Below are 18,159 nucleotides of genomic sequence, written 5' to 3'. Positions count from 1 at the left end.
GTTATGGATAGTACAACCAGACAGAAGACCAATAAGGAAACAGCACTTGAACAACACTATAGACCAATGGACCTAACAGATTCCCCCCTAGAGCCTCCAAGGGAGTGTGGACCTGCCAGCACCTTGATCTTGGCCTAATGGTACTGATTTTGGACTTCTGGCTTCCAGAATTGTGAGAGAATAAATGTATGCTGTGCTGACCACAAAGCTTGTGACATTTGTTATAGCAGCCCCAGGAAACGAATACACAATGAAAGCCAGAAGACAATGAATTATATCTTTAAAATGCATAAGTAAAATATCTACCAATCTAAAATTCTATATCCAGTGAAAAAATCTCCAAAATGATGGGAAAATAGACCCCAAAAAAATAGAGAATTTAAATTACAAGAAACCTGCATTACAAGAAATGCTGAAGGTCACCATAACATCAAGAAAATGGTAATTATAAGAGGTAAAGGATGTGTTAACTAACCTTATTGTGGTAAACCGTTTGCAACATATACACCTATCAAATTATCATCCTGTACACCTTAAACTCACACAATATTATATGCCAGTTATATCTCAATTAAGATGGAAAAAAAGAAATGCTGAAGGGAGTGTTCAGCTGAAAGAAAAGATCAGAAGGAAAGAGAATTGCAGGAAGGAATGAAGAATAATGGAAAGGATAAATATAAGTGAGTAACTGACGTGCAAATCAGTAACACTGTTGGATTTAAAATACATGTAAAATGAAAATGATAATGCAAAAGGTGGGAGGGAGGTAAAGGAGTCACAGTGCTCCGAGGTTTTAGAATTATTAGAGAAGTGGTCAAAGTAATGATTCATGTTAGCAGTAAGTCAGAGACATATATCATGAGGGTTGCTGTAATCCACCCCCCACCACCAAAGAGTAAAACAAGATGATTAACTAAAAACTAACAGATGGGGGGACAGAATAATAAAAATGCTTGATTAATCCAAAAGGAAGAAAAGTGAAGTGAAGGGAACATAAAACAGGCAGGACAACAGAAAACAAACTGGAAGATGGTAAATGTATCAGTCATGATTTAATCAGTGATTAAATACTCTGATTAAACGATAAAGATTGTCACAGGCGTGTTCAAATTGTGAAAACGCCTCAGGATGTACACTTTTCTGTAGATGTATGTGCACTTTTCTATACATATACTATATCTCAATAAAATGAAAAAAGATGAAGTATCACAGTGGGTTGAAAAAACCCTACATGCTGCCTACAGAGCCACGTAAATATAAAGTTACAGAAAAGTATAAAAGGATGGAAAAAGACAAACTATGCAAACACTTAACCAAAAGAAAACTGGTGTGATAATAATACTTAAACAAAATAGACTTTAAGGCCAGAAACACTTCTAGACATAAAGAAGGACATAATGATAAAAGAGTCAATTCAAAAATAAGATATAACAATTTAGAAATAACAATTTAAAGACCACTTCAAAGTACATAACGAAAGAAAAAAAAAAAAAAAACCCACGGAAGAACTGAAAGGAAGACTAGACATATGGCTGTTTTCCAAAGACATCCACTAGACATACACCAAATACACCAGAGATGGTGTCTACAGAAGAAAAGGGAAGGGAGAATCAAGCAACTATTATTGCCAAAAGGTGAATAGTCTATTTTACATTTAAAAATGTAAAAGCCCATTCTTAGCTCGAAGGTCATATAAAAACAGCCAGACTTGGCCCATTGGCTATGGCTTGCCAACCCCTGTCCTCACTGACAGTGACCTGTGGGCCATGAACAAAGGTGGGACTCACTCAACTCACTGTGACTAAGGCCCTCACTGAAACAATAAATAAGGAAGGAGAGGAGGAGGAAACCAGCTGTCCCACCTTCTGATGCCCACTGCCACCTCCACACCCTGCTACCAGGGAGGGCACACCTTCTAGGACAGTGGACACACACGGGGGTCCTCGGAGCAGCATTCACAGGAGGCTCCTGCTTCACAGGACAAATGCACCCTTCCATGGGGCAATCTGCCAAAGGATGTCTGACGCTGCCTAATAACGCAACTCCAGGACTGGGTGGGCACCTGGCCCTGGGAGGATCTTGGAAGAATGGACACAGGAGGGGACTTCCCTGGTGGCGCAGTGGTTAAGTATCTGCCTGCCAATGCAGGGGACACGGGTCGGATCCCTGGACCGGGAAGATCCCACATGCTGCGGAGCAACTAAGCCCGTGCGCCACAACTACTGGGCCTGTGCTCTAGAGCCCGTAAGCCACAACTACTGAGCCCACGCGCCACAACTACTGAAGCCCGCACGCCTAGAGCCCATGCTCTGCAATAAGAGAAGCCACCGCAATGAGAAGCCCGCGCGCCACAACTAGAGAAAGCCCGCGCGCAGCAACAAAGACCCAACACGGCCAAAAGAAATAAAAAAAAAAAGAATGGACACACACAGGAGTAAGGCCAAAAATGGCCAAAGATCTGCACAGTGGCCCTGGGTCACCACCAAGCAGCCAGTAATAACCCAAAAACAAACTAGAAGCAATGCATTGGGTAGAGACTGCTTTTTGCCCACTCAATACCCATCTTTCCTTTATTCCTTACTAACAGAACCTGCGTTACTGAAGCCAGCAGGTCACCAGTGAAAATCCTGCCTTCTCAGCCTCTCTCGCAGACTGAGAGGCCAACGAGGAATAAATGGGAGACCAACGGTGGGGCTTCCAGGTAAGCTGTTTAAAGAGGCACACTTTTGCCGTGCCCCTTCCTCCTCCCTGCTGCCTGAACGTGGACGTGATGGCAGAAGCTGCAATGACCACGGGGAGACCTTGAGGATGGAAGCCACATCCTACAGGTGGTAGACTCTGAAGACAGTAGCACCACCATCCCAACCCAGACACACATCCCTAGATCAGTTATGTGCGAAAGCAAAGCAAACTTCTATGTTGTTTAAGTCACTGTGGTGAGGCTTCTGTGGTCAACAGCACACCTCATCCTGCGAGCCTGCTGGAGAAAGCCAGCCCAGCCACTTGCCTTCAAAGAGTGGAATGGAGTCGTTGGAAAAGGTGTCCAAGGCAAGGAGGTCTTTCCCATCTTTGGACCCGCTGCGTTTATGCTTATGTTTCCTTCGAAAGAAGGATCTGCGTGCAGCCGCCGAGAGCGTCTTTGCGGTGTTGTTGTCATCCTTGACTTCAGACATGCTGAGCCTCCGGGAGAATTCTTGGTCCATCCTGTGGACAAGAGTACAGCAGTGCTGCGAAGGGCCCAGGGACCATCACCTCCCCGCATGCCCAGCCGCGAGGAGAGCCAGAGCTGGGACTCCAGGCTCCTCCCACATTCTCTACAGGTTTCCTGGCCGCTTCACCACCCATGCTACTGAGGACGGCATGGTGCCACTGCTGTGAGGGTGATACACACACACCAGTGCTGGGCAAGCTCTCAGAATATAGGGCCACCTCCTATAGTCAGACGAGGGTCAGAAGGAGCTGCTAAGACAGCCTTCACTCGTGACCACTACAAGTTATGCTTCCTGCCACCAAGAGGAACGAAGCACGGATATACACTATAACACAGAAGAACCTGGAAAAACATCATGCCAAGTATAAGAAGCCAGTCACAAAAGACCACGTGCTATATGACTCCATTCATGCGAAAGTCCAGACAGGGAAGTCTATAGAGACAGAAAGATCAGTGGTCGCTCAGGGTTGACGGGAGGGGGCAGGGCAGACAGAAAGACAAGGGGGGTGTAGCTAAAGGGTATGGGGCTTCTTTCTGAGGTGACGAAAATGTTCTCAAATTGACTACGGTGATGGTTGCATGTCTGTGAAAATACTAAAAGCCGGTGAACTGTACACTTTGGGTAAATTGTACGGTATGTGAATTATGTCTCAACAAATCTGTTAAAACCAAAAAAGTGCTGTCTCCTAAGTTGCCCCTGTGCTTCTGTGTAGCACTGACTTAAGTACAGCACTGACCTACACTAGGACCAAAATTGCTTTTCGGACAAGCAATTGTGGCAAAATGTACAGACCAGAAGCTGATACGAGCATCAGAATAAACCCCCATGAGCCCCAGCCCGCATCCCATGGGGCATCCCCACAGGTGCTGCCCGCCCCAGCCCCAGGCCCAGACTCGAGAACACTCACACGTATTTGCTGGGGATCTGCCCGCGCTGGATCTTCTGGGCATTCTCGTCCAGCTGCCAGGCCATCCAGGACCCAAATGAGCCCTGGGGCAAGGTGTCATCCACGTAGAGGATGTCATCTTTCTTAAAGCTCAGCTCATGCTCCACCTCTGCCAGCCGCTCATAGAGGGCCCTGGACCGGGCGATGGAGAGGACAGGTCAGGCCGCTGGCTGCCCTTTGCAGCCATTCTCCTAGAGCCGCTCTCCTGCTCTGAACTTTCCCCAGACCCCAGAGGCTGATCAGGACCAGCCTCTCCCCAACCTAGCAGTGGTTCCCAAAGAGGGGAGCCCGGGCTCTACATGACAGGACAGAGACTTCCCTTTCCTCCCCTGAGACCGGGCTCCCTGGAGACAAGGGCTGCCTCATGCCCATCACATAAAAGACTTTTTGCCAAGGACCAAGGCCGTTATCTCCATTCCAGATGGGCCTTTCCCATTTGTATCCCTCCCCTGAGTCAAGGCTGACGGTTCCTACAGACTAGAAACTTCCCAGAAGGGAAACATGCCATTCAACTGAGGAGGGGTTCCCTAGAGACAGGGACCCCCCACCTCACGGTACACGGTCGATCAGTGCTTTCCATTCTCGTGTGGCCTCAGATCTTAGGGGACATGAAGAAAGCTGAGCATCTCCCGGAAAACGCCCAACGCCTGCCTCAGACACACACTGCATATAGTACTTCGGGGCACCGTGGATGCCTGGACATCCACACACACTGCAGGGATCTGCAGACCTGGGTCAGAGGAGACCCGGAGAAGAGCACAGCCCACAGGAAAATGAGGCTCTGTGGTCTCAAACTTCCCCACCAGGCCCTAAACCCTAAAGAGGGAGCCCATCCGGCCCTGGGAGCTTTCGAGGGTTTTTCTAAGTCACAAGCATCTCGTCGTGAGCTTCCAATTTGGGGCCCACCCTTTGGGGGCGAGAAACATGGGGACATTCACAGGGAACAGCCTCCACCGAAAGCCCCTCCCCTAGCCCCAAGACCCCGGCAACCCTGGCCACTGGTACCTGATATAGAAGCTGTCGCCAGGCAGGCCCTTGACCTTGGTGAACTCCTCAGGGCGGTACTGCACCTTCAGGCGGACGCTGTCCTTGGGCTTCAGCATCTCCACGTAGACCTCCTCCACCGTCTTGTTGCGCACGTCCAGACCACCGTACTACCCAGAGACGGAGAACTGGGGTCAGAGGGCAGAAGCTGGGCATCTTGGGCACCCGTGAGAGGCCGGGTGTAGGGTAAGGGTGAGACTCAGCATCCCCTTCACCGGGCATCCACCTGCTCTACCCTCGACGGCTGCTCCCAGGAGAAACCCTGCTCTAGTCCCCCAGCAAGTAAGGCCTACTGGAAACACAGCACTTCACCTTGCTTATGCTCCCTGTATCTTTCAGTACCTACGACCCACCTCCCCCATCCAACAGGAGACCCAATGAGCGGGAGATGGCCCTCGCCATCAGACCAGTCCTGAGGCCTGCCACTGACAACAGCAGAGCATCTCCCCTCCAGACACCAGTGCCCAAGCCAGGGCCCTGCCCGCTTCCCCATGATCTACCTAGAGGGGGTCTGCGCGGCATTCAACACCCACACACAGCGGTCGCCAGCAGAGGCTGCGCTCCTCCACCTCCTGTGCCAACTGAGACGGCAGGAAGCCCGACAGGCGGGCGGAGAGCAGCCCAGCTGCTGCTCAGGGGGCTCAGAGCTCACCTCAAGGACGAGGTCCCCAGGCACGAGGCCGTCGGGGCCCTTGGCAGGACTGTCGTCCTCCACCTCGGCCACGAACACCCCATGCAGGTTCCCACCACATAAGTGCACGCCAAGCTCCAGCTGGGACTTCTTGATGAAGACAACTCGTGGTTCTGGGGTCTTCTTGGTGGCATCTCCCACCATCCTTATGGGAAGGAAAATGAAGCTCTTCAATTGTGCACAGGGAGGGAGGAAGACATGAGAAAGATGAAACAGTGGTGACACCCTAACCGTCTTCTGCTGCCCCGCCACGGTCTCATGAGCTCTCAGAACCACAGGAGCCGGGAGGCGGGCCGACACAGCCTCTAGTTCTAGTGACCCGGTTTACAGGCAGGATGCTGAGGTTTGGTAGAGGTGAACACGTGACCCCGGGTCACAAAGCCATTTGGCAACAGAGTGGAAACCAACGCCCCTGCTTTTCCAGCCCAGCTGTCCCATCACATACCATGGGCTGTGTCTTGCCCACCTGGACTGCACTTGTTTTCCTAACTCTATTCTCCTAAGAAATGCAGAGCCAGACTCACCATCCAGGGCACAACTCATCCAGCAAATGTTTACTGAGTAGTTTCTATGGCTCAGGTGGCACTAAACCAAGAAGCAGGGCCCCTTGCCATCAAGGAACTCACAGCACAGGGACACTGAAAGGCTGGCAAACAAACTGAGTGAAGGAGACGGGACAGCAACGGAACCGAGTGAGCAGGACCTCAGCGGGGGAGCCAGCCAGTGACGAAAATTTTGCTGCAGGTAAGTGTAGCCATAATGGGCACAGTGAACAGTCACAAGCAGGAAAGCCCTGAAGATGTCCCAGCTTCCAGCCTCAAACTTCTGTGAACAGTCCATTAAAGTCGTACCCGAGAAAGGGCTCTGTCCAAGACTGCAGAGTGAGTGCCTCACGACCCAGCCTATGTGACCCTCTCCCCACCTCCCCGCCAGCCTCTGCCAAGAGCCCTGCCTGCTCCTGCCCACACTAATGCCAGTCCCTCCTCCGGACATTTCTTCACGCCCGCCCTTTGCACGGCTAACCCCTGCTCATCCTGAACACTGTGACTTAGCTGTCACTGCCCTGCCATGCTCCTCATGACTGTTCCATCGTGGCCCCTGGTGCCCTTCCCAGCACTTTGGCTGTGCTGCACATGCCTGGACACTGGTCTGCCACCCTCAAACCCAGAGCTCCCTGGAGGCAACACTGCCGTTGATGGCCAGAGCCCGGGGCCTGGCTGGGGGATGACTGTGGGATTCTGTCTAAGGACAGAACCAGAAAACAAGTGAGTGAGAAAAGGAGGAGAGGAAGAAAAAAGGCAGAGCTAAGAATAAGTCAGTGAGAAAACTAGAGAAACAAAGGGAGAGAGGGCAGGACGGAGGGAGGAGAAAAGGACTGGCGTGCTCCCCACCCCAAATCCCGACAAGCCGGCGTGCCGTCTGCAGCGCGGGGCAGCGCTGGGGCCCACGTCCCTCAGAGGATGTGCTTGGGCCCCAACAATGACCCCCCCCGGACCCACCCCACTCAGCCAAGGTGCATGGACGGAAGGCTCATGGCACGCATCTGCTGACCTGGAGCTGGGGGCGCTCTGCTTGGCCGGGGGGGTGCCAGGGCCCTCGTCCTGCTCCATCAGTGGGTCAATGACAGAGGGATGCTCCGGGGTGGTGGCACCGCTGCCCTGGAGAGTGGAGTGGGGACTGACAGGGTCCAGGTGGGAGCTGGGGACAGAGGATAGGAAGAGTAAGGAGTGGCATGCAGCCGGCCAGAGCCACCCCCTCTCTGGTGGTGACCAGGTCTGGGATGTGAAGAAGGACCAGGTCACGCAGCTCTGGGACCCGAACCCTGAGAAGAGCAGGTGCCTCAGGAGCTTGGACTCGGTCATCCAGCTGCAGGATCTGCCTGCCCTCAACTCGGGGATCCTCTGCAAAGGGGTCAGCCTGGGGACCCATGAATTCACTATTCTCTTTTCCCCTGCATGTGCCTTTCAGCCCTTCCCTTCACAGGCGCTGCACTGCAGGGGCACGTCTCACCCTTTCCTCACCTGTCCTGTCACCCACAGCACAGAGGCAGATGGGGGCAGGTGTCCAGTGTCTGCTCGTGGAGTGGGGCCAGACCACTCTGTGTGAGCGTCCGCCCTGGGCCACAGCTCCTGGCTACCACATACCCATGCCGGGGCTTCGGGCTGCACAGGGGACCCAGCCACCTGTTTCCACACCCTATTTCAGGAGGGAAAACCATCCCTCCATATGTCCCTTCCCCAAAACCCAGGGCTGGTCAACTCTTCTCTCATGGCAGCGGAATCCCCAGAACTTGCAGCTGGCACGTAGGTCTCCCCACAGCGAGCCACACACCTGCCGCACCCATCTCTCTTCCTGCGGCCCACATGCCCCCTAGGAGGCCAGGGCCTCACCTGGACCGGGAGTGGCTGCTGAGCTGGTGCATGTGTGGGTTGTACTGGGCCAGGATGGTGATGGTGTCGCACTGCTGCCCGATGATGAGCCGGGCCTGCTGCTCCGTGGCGCTCCGCAGGTTTATGCCATTGAACTAGGAAACACCGAGAGCGGGCTCAGTGATGGGAGAGGAGGGCACGGAGGAGGCCCTGGGGACTTAGGAAGGGAGGAGAGGAGGGAGAGGACGGCAGCTCCCGCTCACCTCAAGTAACTGGTCCCCATACTCAAGGCCGGCCTGGTGAGCGATGCTCCCCCCGGTCACCTTGGAGACGTAGACACCGCCCTTCTCCCCGCTCACGATGGAGATGCCCAGCGGCTCCGAGCCCTTCTGCAGCTTCACATGGCGTGGCTCCTCCACGTAGGGCCTTGGAAGAGAGCCAACAGTTCTGGGGACTCAGACTCAAAGGAAAGGTCTGGGGAAGATCTGAGGTCAGGCATGCAATCACTATGCAGAAAGGGCCAGGGAGCACAGACGCTCCTATGATGACACAGCTGGATGGGAACACGATGAAGTCCACCTTTGTACGACGGTGATACACAACCTCATGCAATCCAGACACGACCCCCCACCCGCAGATGGACACAGAAGCACCCAGTCCCAGAGACACCAAGAAGGGTCTGTGTGAACTATAAACACTGATATACGCAGGGAAAAGGCACGCAGGTTTCCCTAACAGGAGAGGAGTGGCCTCACAATGTGCCATGTACAAACCTCCAATGGGGTCTCAAGACGCCCTTGGGGAAAAAGGACTGCTTTCTGGGATGATATTCACCCAAGAAGGGACAACATAAAATATCAGTTTTTATATTTACCAGTACACAGGAGGATGCAAAATGATCATGAGATTAAGCTGCTGCAAACCCGAGGCATTAAAAAGGGAGCGGGGAGGCTGGGAGCAAGGCGGCACCATGCACCCACTGGCCCCGGGGAGCCGCCCACCGCACCGCGGGGGACAAGGGGCGCAGGGGGCTGGGGTGGGGACCTCCTGTCGGGCCAACCTCACGCTCCTCAGGGAGGAGGACCTGGGCCTGGCAGCCACAGGCAGTCTCAGGAGGGATCTGTGGTGGTGGAGGCATCTGGAAGGTGCAAAGGGTTAGAAAGCAGAGCGGGGTGATCGGAGGAGGAAGACAACCACAGACGCCTGGAACGTGACAGACAGACAGACAGTTAAGTGACCCCGAGCCGCCAGGACCGCGCTGCATGCTGCCCGAGCTCCTCCTCAGGACAAGACTGCAGCCAAAGGCCAGGGGAGGGGACAAGCAGAGCGCCACCCCCGAGGGCTCCCTCCTCCAGAGCACACGTCGGGGGGGTGGTCCACGTGCTCAAGGGCGGGCAGGCAGGCAGGCAGGCAGGGGGGGGGGCCCTTTTGGAGGGAATCCTTACTTTTTAATCTCCTGAAGGATTTAAATTTTTTATAATATGCACAAGAGTTTTGTCAGAACAATAAGGCTGCTTTGTAAAAGAAGTTCATAAAGTATACTTAACATTACAAACAGCTTAAAACATAACATTAAGGAGGAAGTGTTTATGTATGTAAAATAATATAAATAAAACATGTATTTAAACTGTATATATACATACACACACACCTCAGAAGGTGAAATAATAGCAACTGAATCTCGGGTTGATGAGATTATGTGACCTTTTTTCTTTCTACTTTTCTAGTTTTCCCAATTTTCTATAATGATAGTTAACTTGAGACTGAGGAAAAGAGGGACTATTTTTAGTAAGTAACCCATTTCTTCAGTCAGGTCACACATGTTAAAGTTTATGCCACCTAAGCGCTGTGAAGGCAGGAATCACCGACACTGACACACACACTCGCTCACACACACCGGTTCTCTGTGCACCGCAGAGGAAGCTAAGGGGATGTATGAACCGCATGGGATAAGGCCCCTTCTGCTTCTAAGGAGCCCCCTTCAGTGGGGGGAAGGTCTTGTTCTCTCAGTGACCTGAGCTGGGGGGTTCAGTAAAACCTCCCACCCACCCCCCCAGGGCCGGTTTGTGCTCCTGTCTGCACGACGCAGGTGAGGCCGCCATGAACACGTCCACGTGAACTGCGCTGACTCCCCTGGGGGCCCAGGCGCCTTGGCGGTTATGGGTACACTCTGTTCTCCAGTTTACACTTGCTAGGTGTGCTGTCTTACTGGTTCAGATCGTAAATGAGATTTTCTTAATGATGGGCCCACCCAGCAGTGTCTCTTCCATGGCTTGCAGCTACAAGGGCCCTCAGCTTTCTGGATGTAAGTGGTGGAGAGTAGCTCTAGTCCTTCTAAGTGATTAAATAAAGGTAAGTTCAAGTTTAATCCAATCTCCCACTAGGATCTAGACAGAACCCTTTAAATATAGATACGATCCGGTAAATCCCACTCTGAAGAACAACAGCGGTGGATGAGGAACGTGCAGAGCCTGTGCAGGGAGGGACCAGCCCTGAGAGGAGGCACGTCTGGACTGACAGCTGAGATCGGCCTGCATTTCAAAATGAACCAATAAATGGCTAAGCTGTACATGTATGCTTCACATACTCTTTTCCTATGTGTATTTTATCTCACAACAAAAAGCTTGGGGGGCGGGGGGAGGGAGCAAGCGATACAGCTGTGTTCTGGGGCCAAAAAGCAAAGGATAAGAACGAGTCCTGGGACTTCCCTGATGGTCCAGTGGTTAAGACTCCGCTCTTCCACTGCAGGGGGCACGGGTCTGATTCCTGGTTGGGGAACTAAGATCCCGCATGCCGCGCGGCGCAGCCAAAAGTTAAAAAAAAAAAAAAAAAAAAAGAGTCCTGATTCTAATTAGGGTAGGCCAGTCACTAACCATGTGACCACAGACAGACCACTCCAACTTTCTGGCCTCAGTTTCCTCATCTTTAAAATGGGGCCGATGATGATGCCGCTGATCACGGGGTTAAGTGAGGATTTCACGACTTATTACGTGGAACGTGCTTAAACAAGGGTCTGGGAAGCAGTGAATGGCATCACTCCGTCATGGTCACTGTCAGGTCGTCCCCAGCATCACGTGCTGGAGCCCCCCTCCTCCCGTGGGCACTCAGTGGAAGGAGCTCACCCTGCTCCTCCAACTGGCCATCCACGTGCGCCCCTCCTCCTGCATCACGTGTCCACAGGACTTCCTCGTGACGTCCTGGAGCAAGACACCAGGGGATGCTAGGCGACCCAAACACCGGCGGCCTCGCCGGAGGTCAACTGTCGGTACTCCCCAAACCGCACCACACCCCGGGCCGAGGGCTGGCCCGCTGCAGCAGCGCGCCATCCTCCCCTGTGCCCGCTCACCTGTCCTTTCTGCGCTCCCCGAGGGCCGCGGGGTTGACGGCAATCCTCGGCAATGTGGCGGCTGAGGTCTGGGACGGGCTACAGGAGGACAGGCCTTCGACATTCAGAGGAGACTGCGGGGGAGTGCTGCACTCCGAGTGGGACAGCGAGCCTGCCGAGAGGGGCGGGTGAGGGCCGGGCCTGCACCTCCGCTCCCGCAGCCCAGACGCACGGCTGTGCGTGCAGGTGCCTCGTGCCTCGCACTCCCCTGCATCACCCGCCAGGGCCCGGGGCCTGGCCCCGCCAGCATGACTGATGGCTGAGACAGTGAGCGAACTGTGAGCGGTGCCCAGACACCCCACCCTGAGGACGGAGGGGGTCAGCAGGGGGAGGGGAGCACTGAGAAGTTCTCACCTCTGTCAGAGCCCACGACAGACCGCGGATATCTTGGCGTTGATGGGATTTTAATGCGTTCTGCCTTAAACTGCAAGTTGCTCGAAGACCCTGTGGTTCCACAAGGGGACAAAACTTTAGGCCTGCGATTAAACAGTGCCCCTCACTCCCTCACCACCATCCTAGTAGTCAGGAAACATACACGGTTATGACAGAATGAAAGTGGGCCCTGCCATTTATCCCCGAGGGGGTCTCAATGTGGAACAGTCAGGGAAAGCAGATGCCTAGCCCCAATATGTGAATAAACCGTGCAGGGCTAGGCTGCTCCAGAACAGCATCACACAAGTCTCGCTTTCAGCCCCGAACAGAGACAGTACCCCACGTGACAGGGGCGACTGCCGGCCTTGTGTCCACAACGCCGGAAGCAGCTCCACCAGAGTCTCTTTGAGATAACTGCTAGCCTCGACTCTGGGTTGCGTTTTCCATAAGTGATCGGCAACACGACATCCCCCAGAATGACCTCAGGGTCAGGGAGCAAGGCTCCTGGGACAGGGGTCACCAGAACAACTACACAGCCACTGTGGGAAGCTGCAGGAAGGCCACAGGAAAGGGCTCTGGGTGCAGCGTGGAGCCGGCCTCAGCCCCCAGAAGGGAGAGGGGCTGTGTGTGTGGGCCGCCAGGAGGTCTGGGCACGAGGATGCGGGTGGAGATGAAGAAAGGCTGGTGCCTGCTCTGGCGAGAAGACGCCAGTGGCTCAGTTACCGAGGCGGGCGCTGGAGGGCAGGGAGTTGCACCCGTGGGAGGCTCTCATCTCAGAGCAGTCGCTGCAGGCCCTGGGGCTCAGATCCAGGCTCAGGCGGCCCTGGTGCTGGACGCTGTCGAAAAGCAGACAGGTGAGGGGCTCGGGAGGAGGACCAGGTCAGGATACAAGTGGCTGGCCTCCCTGAGGCCCTTTGCCAGCTCAGGGAGGCCCAGAAGCGGCTCCCAGTCAGCCGAGGACGGTGACTGCCCGCAGCCACGCTCAGAGGGCCCTGCAAGCGCCGGGCCAGGACCAGGCTCACCAGGACAGAGGACTTTCTACAGGGATAAACAGAGGCTCTGCATCCTGGGCAGGCAGGGAGGGGCAGGACGGCACCGAGGACCTGGCAGAGTCCTGCACCCCCCTCAGGAGAGCCCGTCCCAGGAAACGGGAGAGCTGAGGGCAGGGAGCCCGCGTTGCCCACGTCAGGCTGGCCTGCAGTCAGGCCCAATGATGACCTCTTCTAGCTGTGAGACTACATCTCTTGCCTGCTTAGAGCCTTCCAGTGGTCTTCACTGTACTCAAAATAAAACCCAAACTCTGGGTTTGTGCCCTATGACGTGGGCCTTCCTCCTGACTCACCGTCTCTTTGCCAAGCTCCCCTACTCTGTCCCTCGAGCCCACTGCACCATTCTCAGACGCCCGAGCTGTAGCACCTACAGCCCTCCTTCCTGGAGGCTCCTCCCCAAGTCGTGTACAACTGGCCTCTTCTCAGCCTTCTAGTCATGGCAGCATCCCCTTGCACGGGGCCCTCTCCACCGCCCAATATAACTTGCCACCCTCTTCCAAGTCACAGCCTAGCTTGTCAACATTTTAGGGTCTTTAGGGCCATTCAGCACCATCTGGTATCACTCTGTTCTTTTTTTTGTCCCCCCCCCACCCCGGCCACTTGAACACAAATGCCACAGGAGAGGAAGTTTGTCTACTTAATTTTTCACTGTAGCCCTCTAGAACTATAGCAGTCCCTGGCACGTAGTCTGTGCTCTATTAAAACCTGTCAAGTAATCGAATGAATGAGTGACCTTGAGCCAATCCATTCATTTTTTTAAGGCTCAGTTCCTCATCTATCAACCTGAGATAGTAATAGTAAGGTTGCTCTGGTGACCAAGTGAGATGATGCTTATAAAGGTCTGAGTACAGTGCCTGGCATGTGAGCGCTCAGGTATCAGCTGCCATCTCTACCATCGTCCTATAAATACCTTTTCAAGCTCCACGGTGGTAAATAAAGAGAGCGACCTTAAAGTTTACTTTCCCCCGGGTCCCAGTGCTGCTCTACCTGGCCTCTTCCCAGCTAGGCAAGGGAACCCCTCTATACACAGTGGCTTTATGCCCAGGTGGGCTTGGATGGCTGGGGTACAGGGAAGCACAGGTGGTTGCACATACCTGGGATGCAAACCCTGGGGGCCAGCCTCTCTGGGGACAGGCGGAGAGCTGCAAGGGCCGACCCTGTGGCTGCGCACGGTGTAGATGGGGTTCCTCAGGACGGAGCTCACAGTGGTGCTCGGGGTCATACTGCGGGGAACAGTGCCTGCAAATGGGCAGGGTGAGACAGTGGCCCCAAAGCATCCAGCCAGCCCCAGATCTATGCTAGCTTCTGGCCCTGCTCCACCGGTAAGGCAGGAGAACCTCTTTAATGCTTCCCATTTCCCAGGCTGCTATGGGGAGAAAGCACTCTGAAAAGCTAAAAAACATCACTGATAGAAGACTGAACACTCCAGATAGGTCAGCAATGGCTAGATCTTTGGACCGCCGGGTTGAGGACACACAGCAGCCCCCTGAAATGACAGTCTCCACTCTCCCTGGGACAGGGCAGCCCTGTGAGCCCGCATCGACCCTCCTCCCCGGCCCTGCCCGGCCAGCTCACCCACAGACGCCCTGTTGGGGTAGAAGGGGGGGTTGCTGTGCCGGCTGGAATGCCCTGGCGAGTAAGGGGACCACTCCTGGAGATCTGGGGAGAGTTCTCCACTGGCTGGGACGCTCTTCTGCTCCTGCAGAACCAAAGGCAAGAGGCAGTGGCTGGAAACAGGGAAACACACAGGCATTTGCAAGCAATTTCTGTCCCTTACGACCTAGCTTCTCCCACTCAGACACATGAAGTGACATTCGGGAGAGATCGTAACTCGTTTATTCATTCATGTTGCCTTACACATCTGGAGGAGAAGAACTTCCTTCAAAAATACTTTGGAAGAAAACCACACAGAAAGAATCTGTTCTTTCAAATAAACAGCTTTTGTGTGTAGAGGGTGGAACACGTGGGTGCATCGGGCACATGTAGGTAGCAACTCCACACAGCTTGCCCAGCCGTGTGAAGCTCTGTGTCTGCTGACAGTAGCACGGATTTGTTCTCCCGCTCACAGCAATCTCTCCCTTCTGGAAATGACCACAGCACCCACAAAAACAAGACGGCCTGTCCTGCTGCCGGCTAACAGATTCACGTGTGCTATCTTGACTCCCTAAACCCTTTGAGGTGGGTCCTTGCCACTTGGGTTTATTGCAATACAAGTTCAAAAGCTTCTTGCTGAATAAGCAAATCAAACCCCACGCCCAAGAAAGCCTTCCCCTCTTGGCATCATATTACCGCTATCATGCACACCCCGTGCTACTTTCTAATCTCCTAAAGGGAGACTGCTTCCTGCTGGCATTCACCTGCCATCCCCTCCCCGTCCCCCGGGCAGGTGCTGAGAGCAGAGGCAAAGGAGCCAGGGCCAAGCCTGAGCTGGAGGATGCCAGTTGCGGGGGGGTGCAGGTCCCTGAGTGGCCCGCCCCACCTCCACCTCACCCTGACCCACTCCAGGGCTGAGCTCTACCTCCAGGAACTGAGCAGAGATCACTACTGGCGCGAGCTTGGGCCGAAAGCTGGGAGCAGACTTTGGCCGGCGGCGCTTCTGCCCCAGCTCGTCCATCTTCTGGGAGGTGAGGTCCTCGTCACAGGACTTCTTGGCCGGCAGGCAGGAGGAGTCCCCGTCCCCTTCAGGGTAGTAGCTGGAAGCAATGCGGACCCTGGCCTTGCGAGGGGGCGAGGCGTGCATGGGCTCCCCGGGGTCCGTGTCGGGGGGCAGGGCGCTCGGGGGGCTGGTGGATGGGGAGCTGCCCACTAGAGTGGCCTCTGACTCAGAACTGGTTTCCAGTTTGTGCTGGAACTTAATGGAGTCACCCCTCCTGGGAGGTTTTGGGGGCGTCAGAGGTCCCACCCTCTTGGAGGGCAGGGGGGAGTAAGCAGGCCCAGGGCCTGGGAGCAGGTAGTCTATTTTGGGGGGCGTCTGGGGGCGTTTGAAAGTGTTTGGGTCAAAGATAGACTTTCTTTGCTTTGGCTTCTTGTAAACGGAGAGCTTCTCGGGTCCTGCCGTGGAGCTGAGCACAGCCTTGGGCCAGGTCCCGCCGCTGTTGGCATTCTCGGGCTCTGCCTTGTCCAGGCGGGCCTCTGCCTCCCCACAGGGGCCCACCTCCGTCTCGAAGGGCAGCAGTGGCCGCCGGCTACGCACGTCCACCGGCCCAGAGCCACGCTCCCCCGAGGCGTCCGAGCGGAAGGAGCTCAGGCTACGCTCGGAGGCGCTGGGACAGGCCTGGGGGGAGACGGGGAAGGTTCCCCCGGGGAACGGCTTGTGCAGGAAGGAGCTGCTGCCTCCTGGGGGGCCCGACTCCTTCCTGTCCTCCAGCCTGTCGGCGCAGAAGATGTCCGTCTGCGTGGAGTTGTTGTGCTGCATCAAATTCCGTTTATTCTGAGCCTGGACCTCCGGGCCATGGGCTCGGAAGCTCAGCATCTTATCAGAGTCCTTGATGTTTTCAAAGATGTTCTGGCCGCTCCACGAGGCGCTCTGAGGGAACACCTAAGTAGGGGTTGCAGAGGAGTGAGGAAGAGAGGCGGTGAGACCGCACGACCTGGAGCTGCCACCGAAAAACATCCCTGGAGGTAGAGCGATGGTCGGGAATGGGCCACACACACCCCAGCGTTGGACAGATGGACAGACAGACAGACAGATGGACAGGCATGTACACCTCGCCAACAAGTGAGGCTTGCTCACAGCCAGGCCACTGGGAACCCACAGGAAAGACACAAAGTTCCCTTGACTTTGAGCACTTTCTGAAATCACCTGCACTGTGTCCTGCCTATTTTTTAAAATTATTAAATGTAAATATAAAAAATTCATTATTAAAGACATCTTAGGGCTTCCCCGGTGGCGCAGTGGTTGAGACCTGGCAGGCGGACCTGCCAATGCAGGGGACACGGGTTCGATCCCTGGTCCGGGAAGATCCCACATGCCGCGGAGCAACTAAGCTCGTGTGCCACAACTACTGAGCCTGTGCTCTAGAGCCCGTGAGCCACAACTACTGAGCCCGCGTGCCGCAACTACTGAAGTCCGCATGCCTAGAGCCCGTGCTCCACAATGAGAGAAGCCACTGCAATGAGAAGCCCGCGCACCGCAACGAAGAGTAGCCCCCGCTCGCTGCCAACTAGAGAAAGCCCGCGTGCAGCAACGAAGACCCAACACAGCCAAAAGTAAATAAATAAATAAATAAAATTAAAAAAAAAAAAAGACACCTTACAGTACACCTAGACAATGGAATATTATTCAATGATAAAAAGAAACAACCTATCAAGCCATGAAAAGACATGCAGGAACCTTAAATGCATAGTACTAAGTGAAAGAAGCCAATCTGAAAAGGCTACATACTATGTGAGTCCAGCTATATGACATTCTGGAAAAGGCAAAACTACAGAGATAGTCAAAAGATCAGTGGTTGCCAGGGGTTGAGGGGGAGGAAGGGATGAACAGGTGAAGCCCAGAGGATCTTTAGGGCACTGAAATTACTCTGCAGGATACTGTAATGGTGGATACATGTCACTATACATTTGTCTAAACCCGTAGAATGTACAACACCAAGAGTGAATCCTCACATTAACTACAGACTTTAGTTAATACTAATGTATTAATATTGGCTCATCAATATTACAGAGTGGAAAATATGAGAACTCTCTGTACTAACTCAACTTTTCTGTAAACCTAAATCTGTTCCCCAAAAAGTCTATTAATTTTAAAATAATTTTTAAAAATATCTCTTAATGAAGTAGATGAGCCTTTTTCCAACCTTCTTAGAAAAGCTGATAAAAAGTACAATAAACACCCTTAAACTCATTTAGATTCAACAATATTTTACCCAATTGTCTATATCTATTTATACTGCAGAACATTCTAAAATAAGTTACAAATATTATGACATTTCACCCTAACAGCTTTAGCATGCATTTCTCCCAAATAAGGCCATTCTCCTATATAAAACACCAATACCATCATTATACCCAGGAAAAGTAACAATTCCCTAAGATCATCTAATTATCCAGTCCAGATCCAAATGTACCCCCCATCCCCAAAAACGTCCT

The 18,159-nt window shown here is 53.7% G+C and overlaps 1 protein-coding gene across 2 annotated transcripts in view; it reads right to left on the bottom strand.

The window, feature by feature from the left end:
• The window catches only part of DLG5 (discs large MAGUK scaffold protein 5), a 134,184-nt gene that overhangs the window by 8,935 nt on the left and 107,090 nt on the right, over window positions 1-18,159 (bottom strand). For both annotated transcript variants that reach the window (XM_061180134.1, XM_061180124.1), the window contains exons 15-27: window positions 15,587-16,606; window positions 14,644-14,767; window positions 14,163-14,307; window positions 12,743-12,855; window positions 12,002-12,091; window positions 11,609-11,759; window positions 8,526-8,688; window positions 8,284-8,417; window positions 7,445-7,591; window positions 5,855-6,038; window positions 5,164-5,312; window positions 4,120-4,290; window positions 3,008-3,204 (exon numbers count right to left, since the gene is read on the bottom strand). In XM_061180134.1, the coding sequence (XP_061036117.1) occupies window positions 3,008-3,204; window positions 4,120-4,290; window positions 5,164-5,312; window positions 5,855-6,038; window positions 7,445-7,591; window positions 8,284-8,417; window positions 8,526-8,688; window positions 11,609-11,759; window positions 12,002-12,091; window positions 12,743-12,855; window positions 14,163-14,307; window positions 14,644-14,767; window positions 15,587-16,606 (2,788 nt within the window). The remainder of the gene's footprint in view (window positions 1-3,007; window positions 3,205-4,119; window positions 4,291-5,163; window positions 5,313-5,854; window positions 6,039-7,444; window positions 7,592-8,283; window positions 8,418-8,525; window positions 8,689-11,608; window positions 11,760-12,001; window positions 12,092-12,742; window positions 12,856-14,162; window positions 14,308-14,643; window positions 14,768-15,586; window positions 16,607-18,159) is intronic.

Source organism: Eubalaena glacialis, chromosome 1 (genome assembly GCF_028564815.1).
Source record: "Eubalaena glacialis isolate mEubGla1 chromosome 1, mEubGla1.1.hap2.+ XY, whole genome shotgun sequence".
NCBI classification, from domain to species: domain Eukaryota; kingdom Metazoa; phylum Chordata; class Mammalia; order Artiodactyla; family Balaenidae; genus Eubalaena; species Eubalaena glacialis.
Note: the sequence above shows the minus strand (reverse complement) of the source record. Positions and strands in the feature narration are given on the sequence as shown.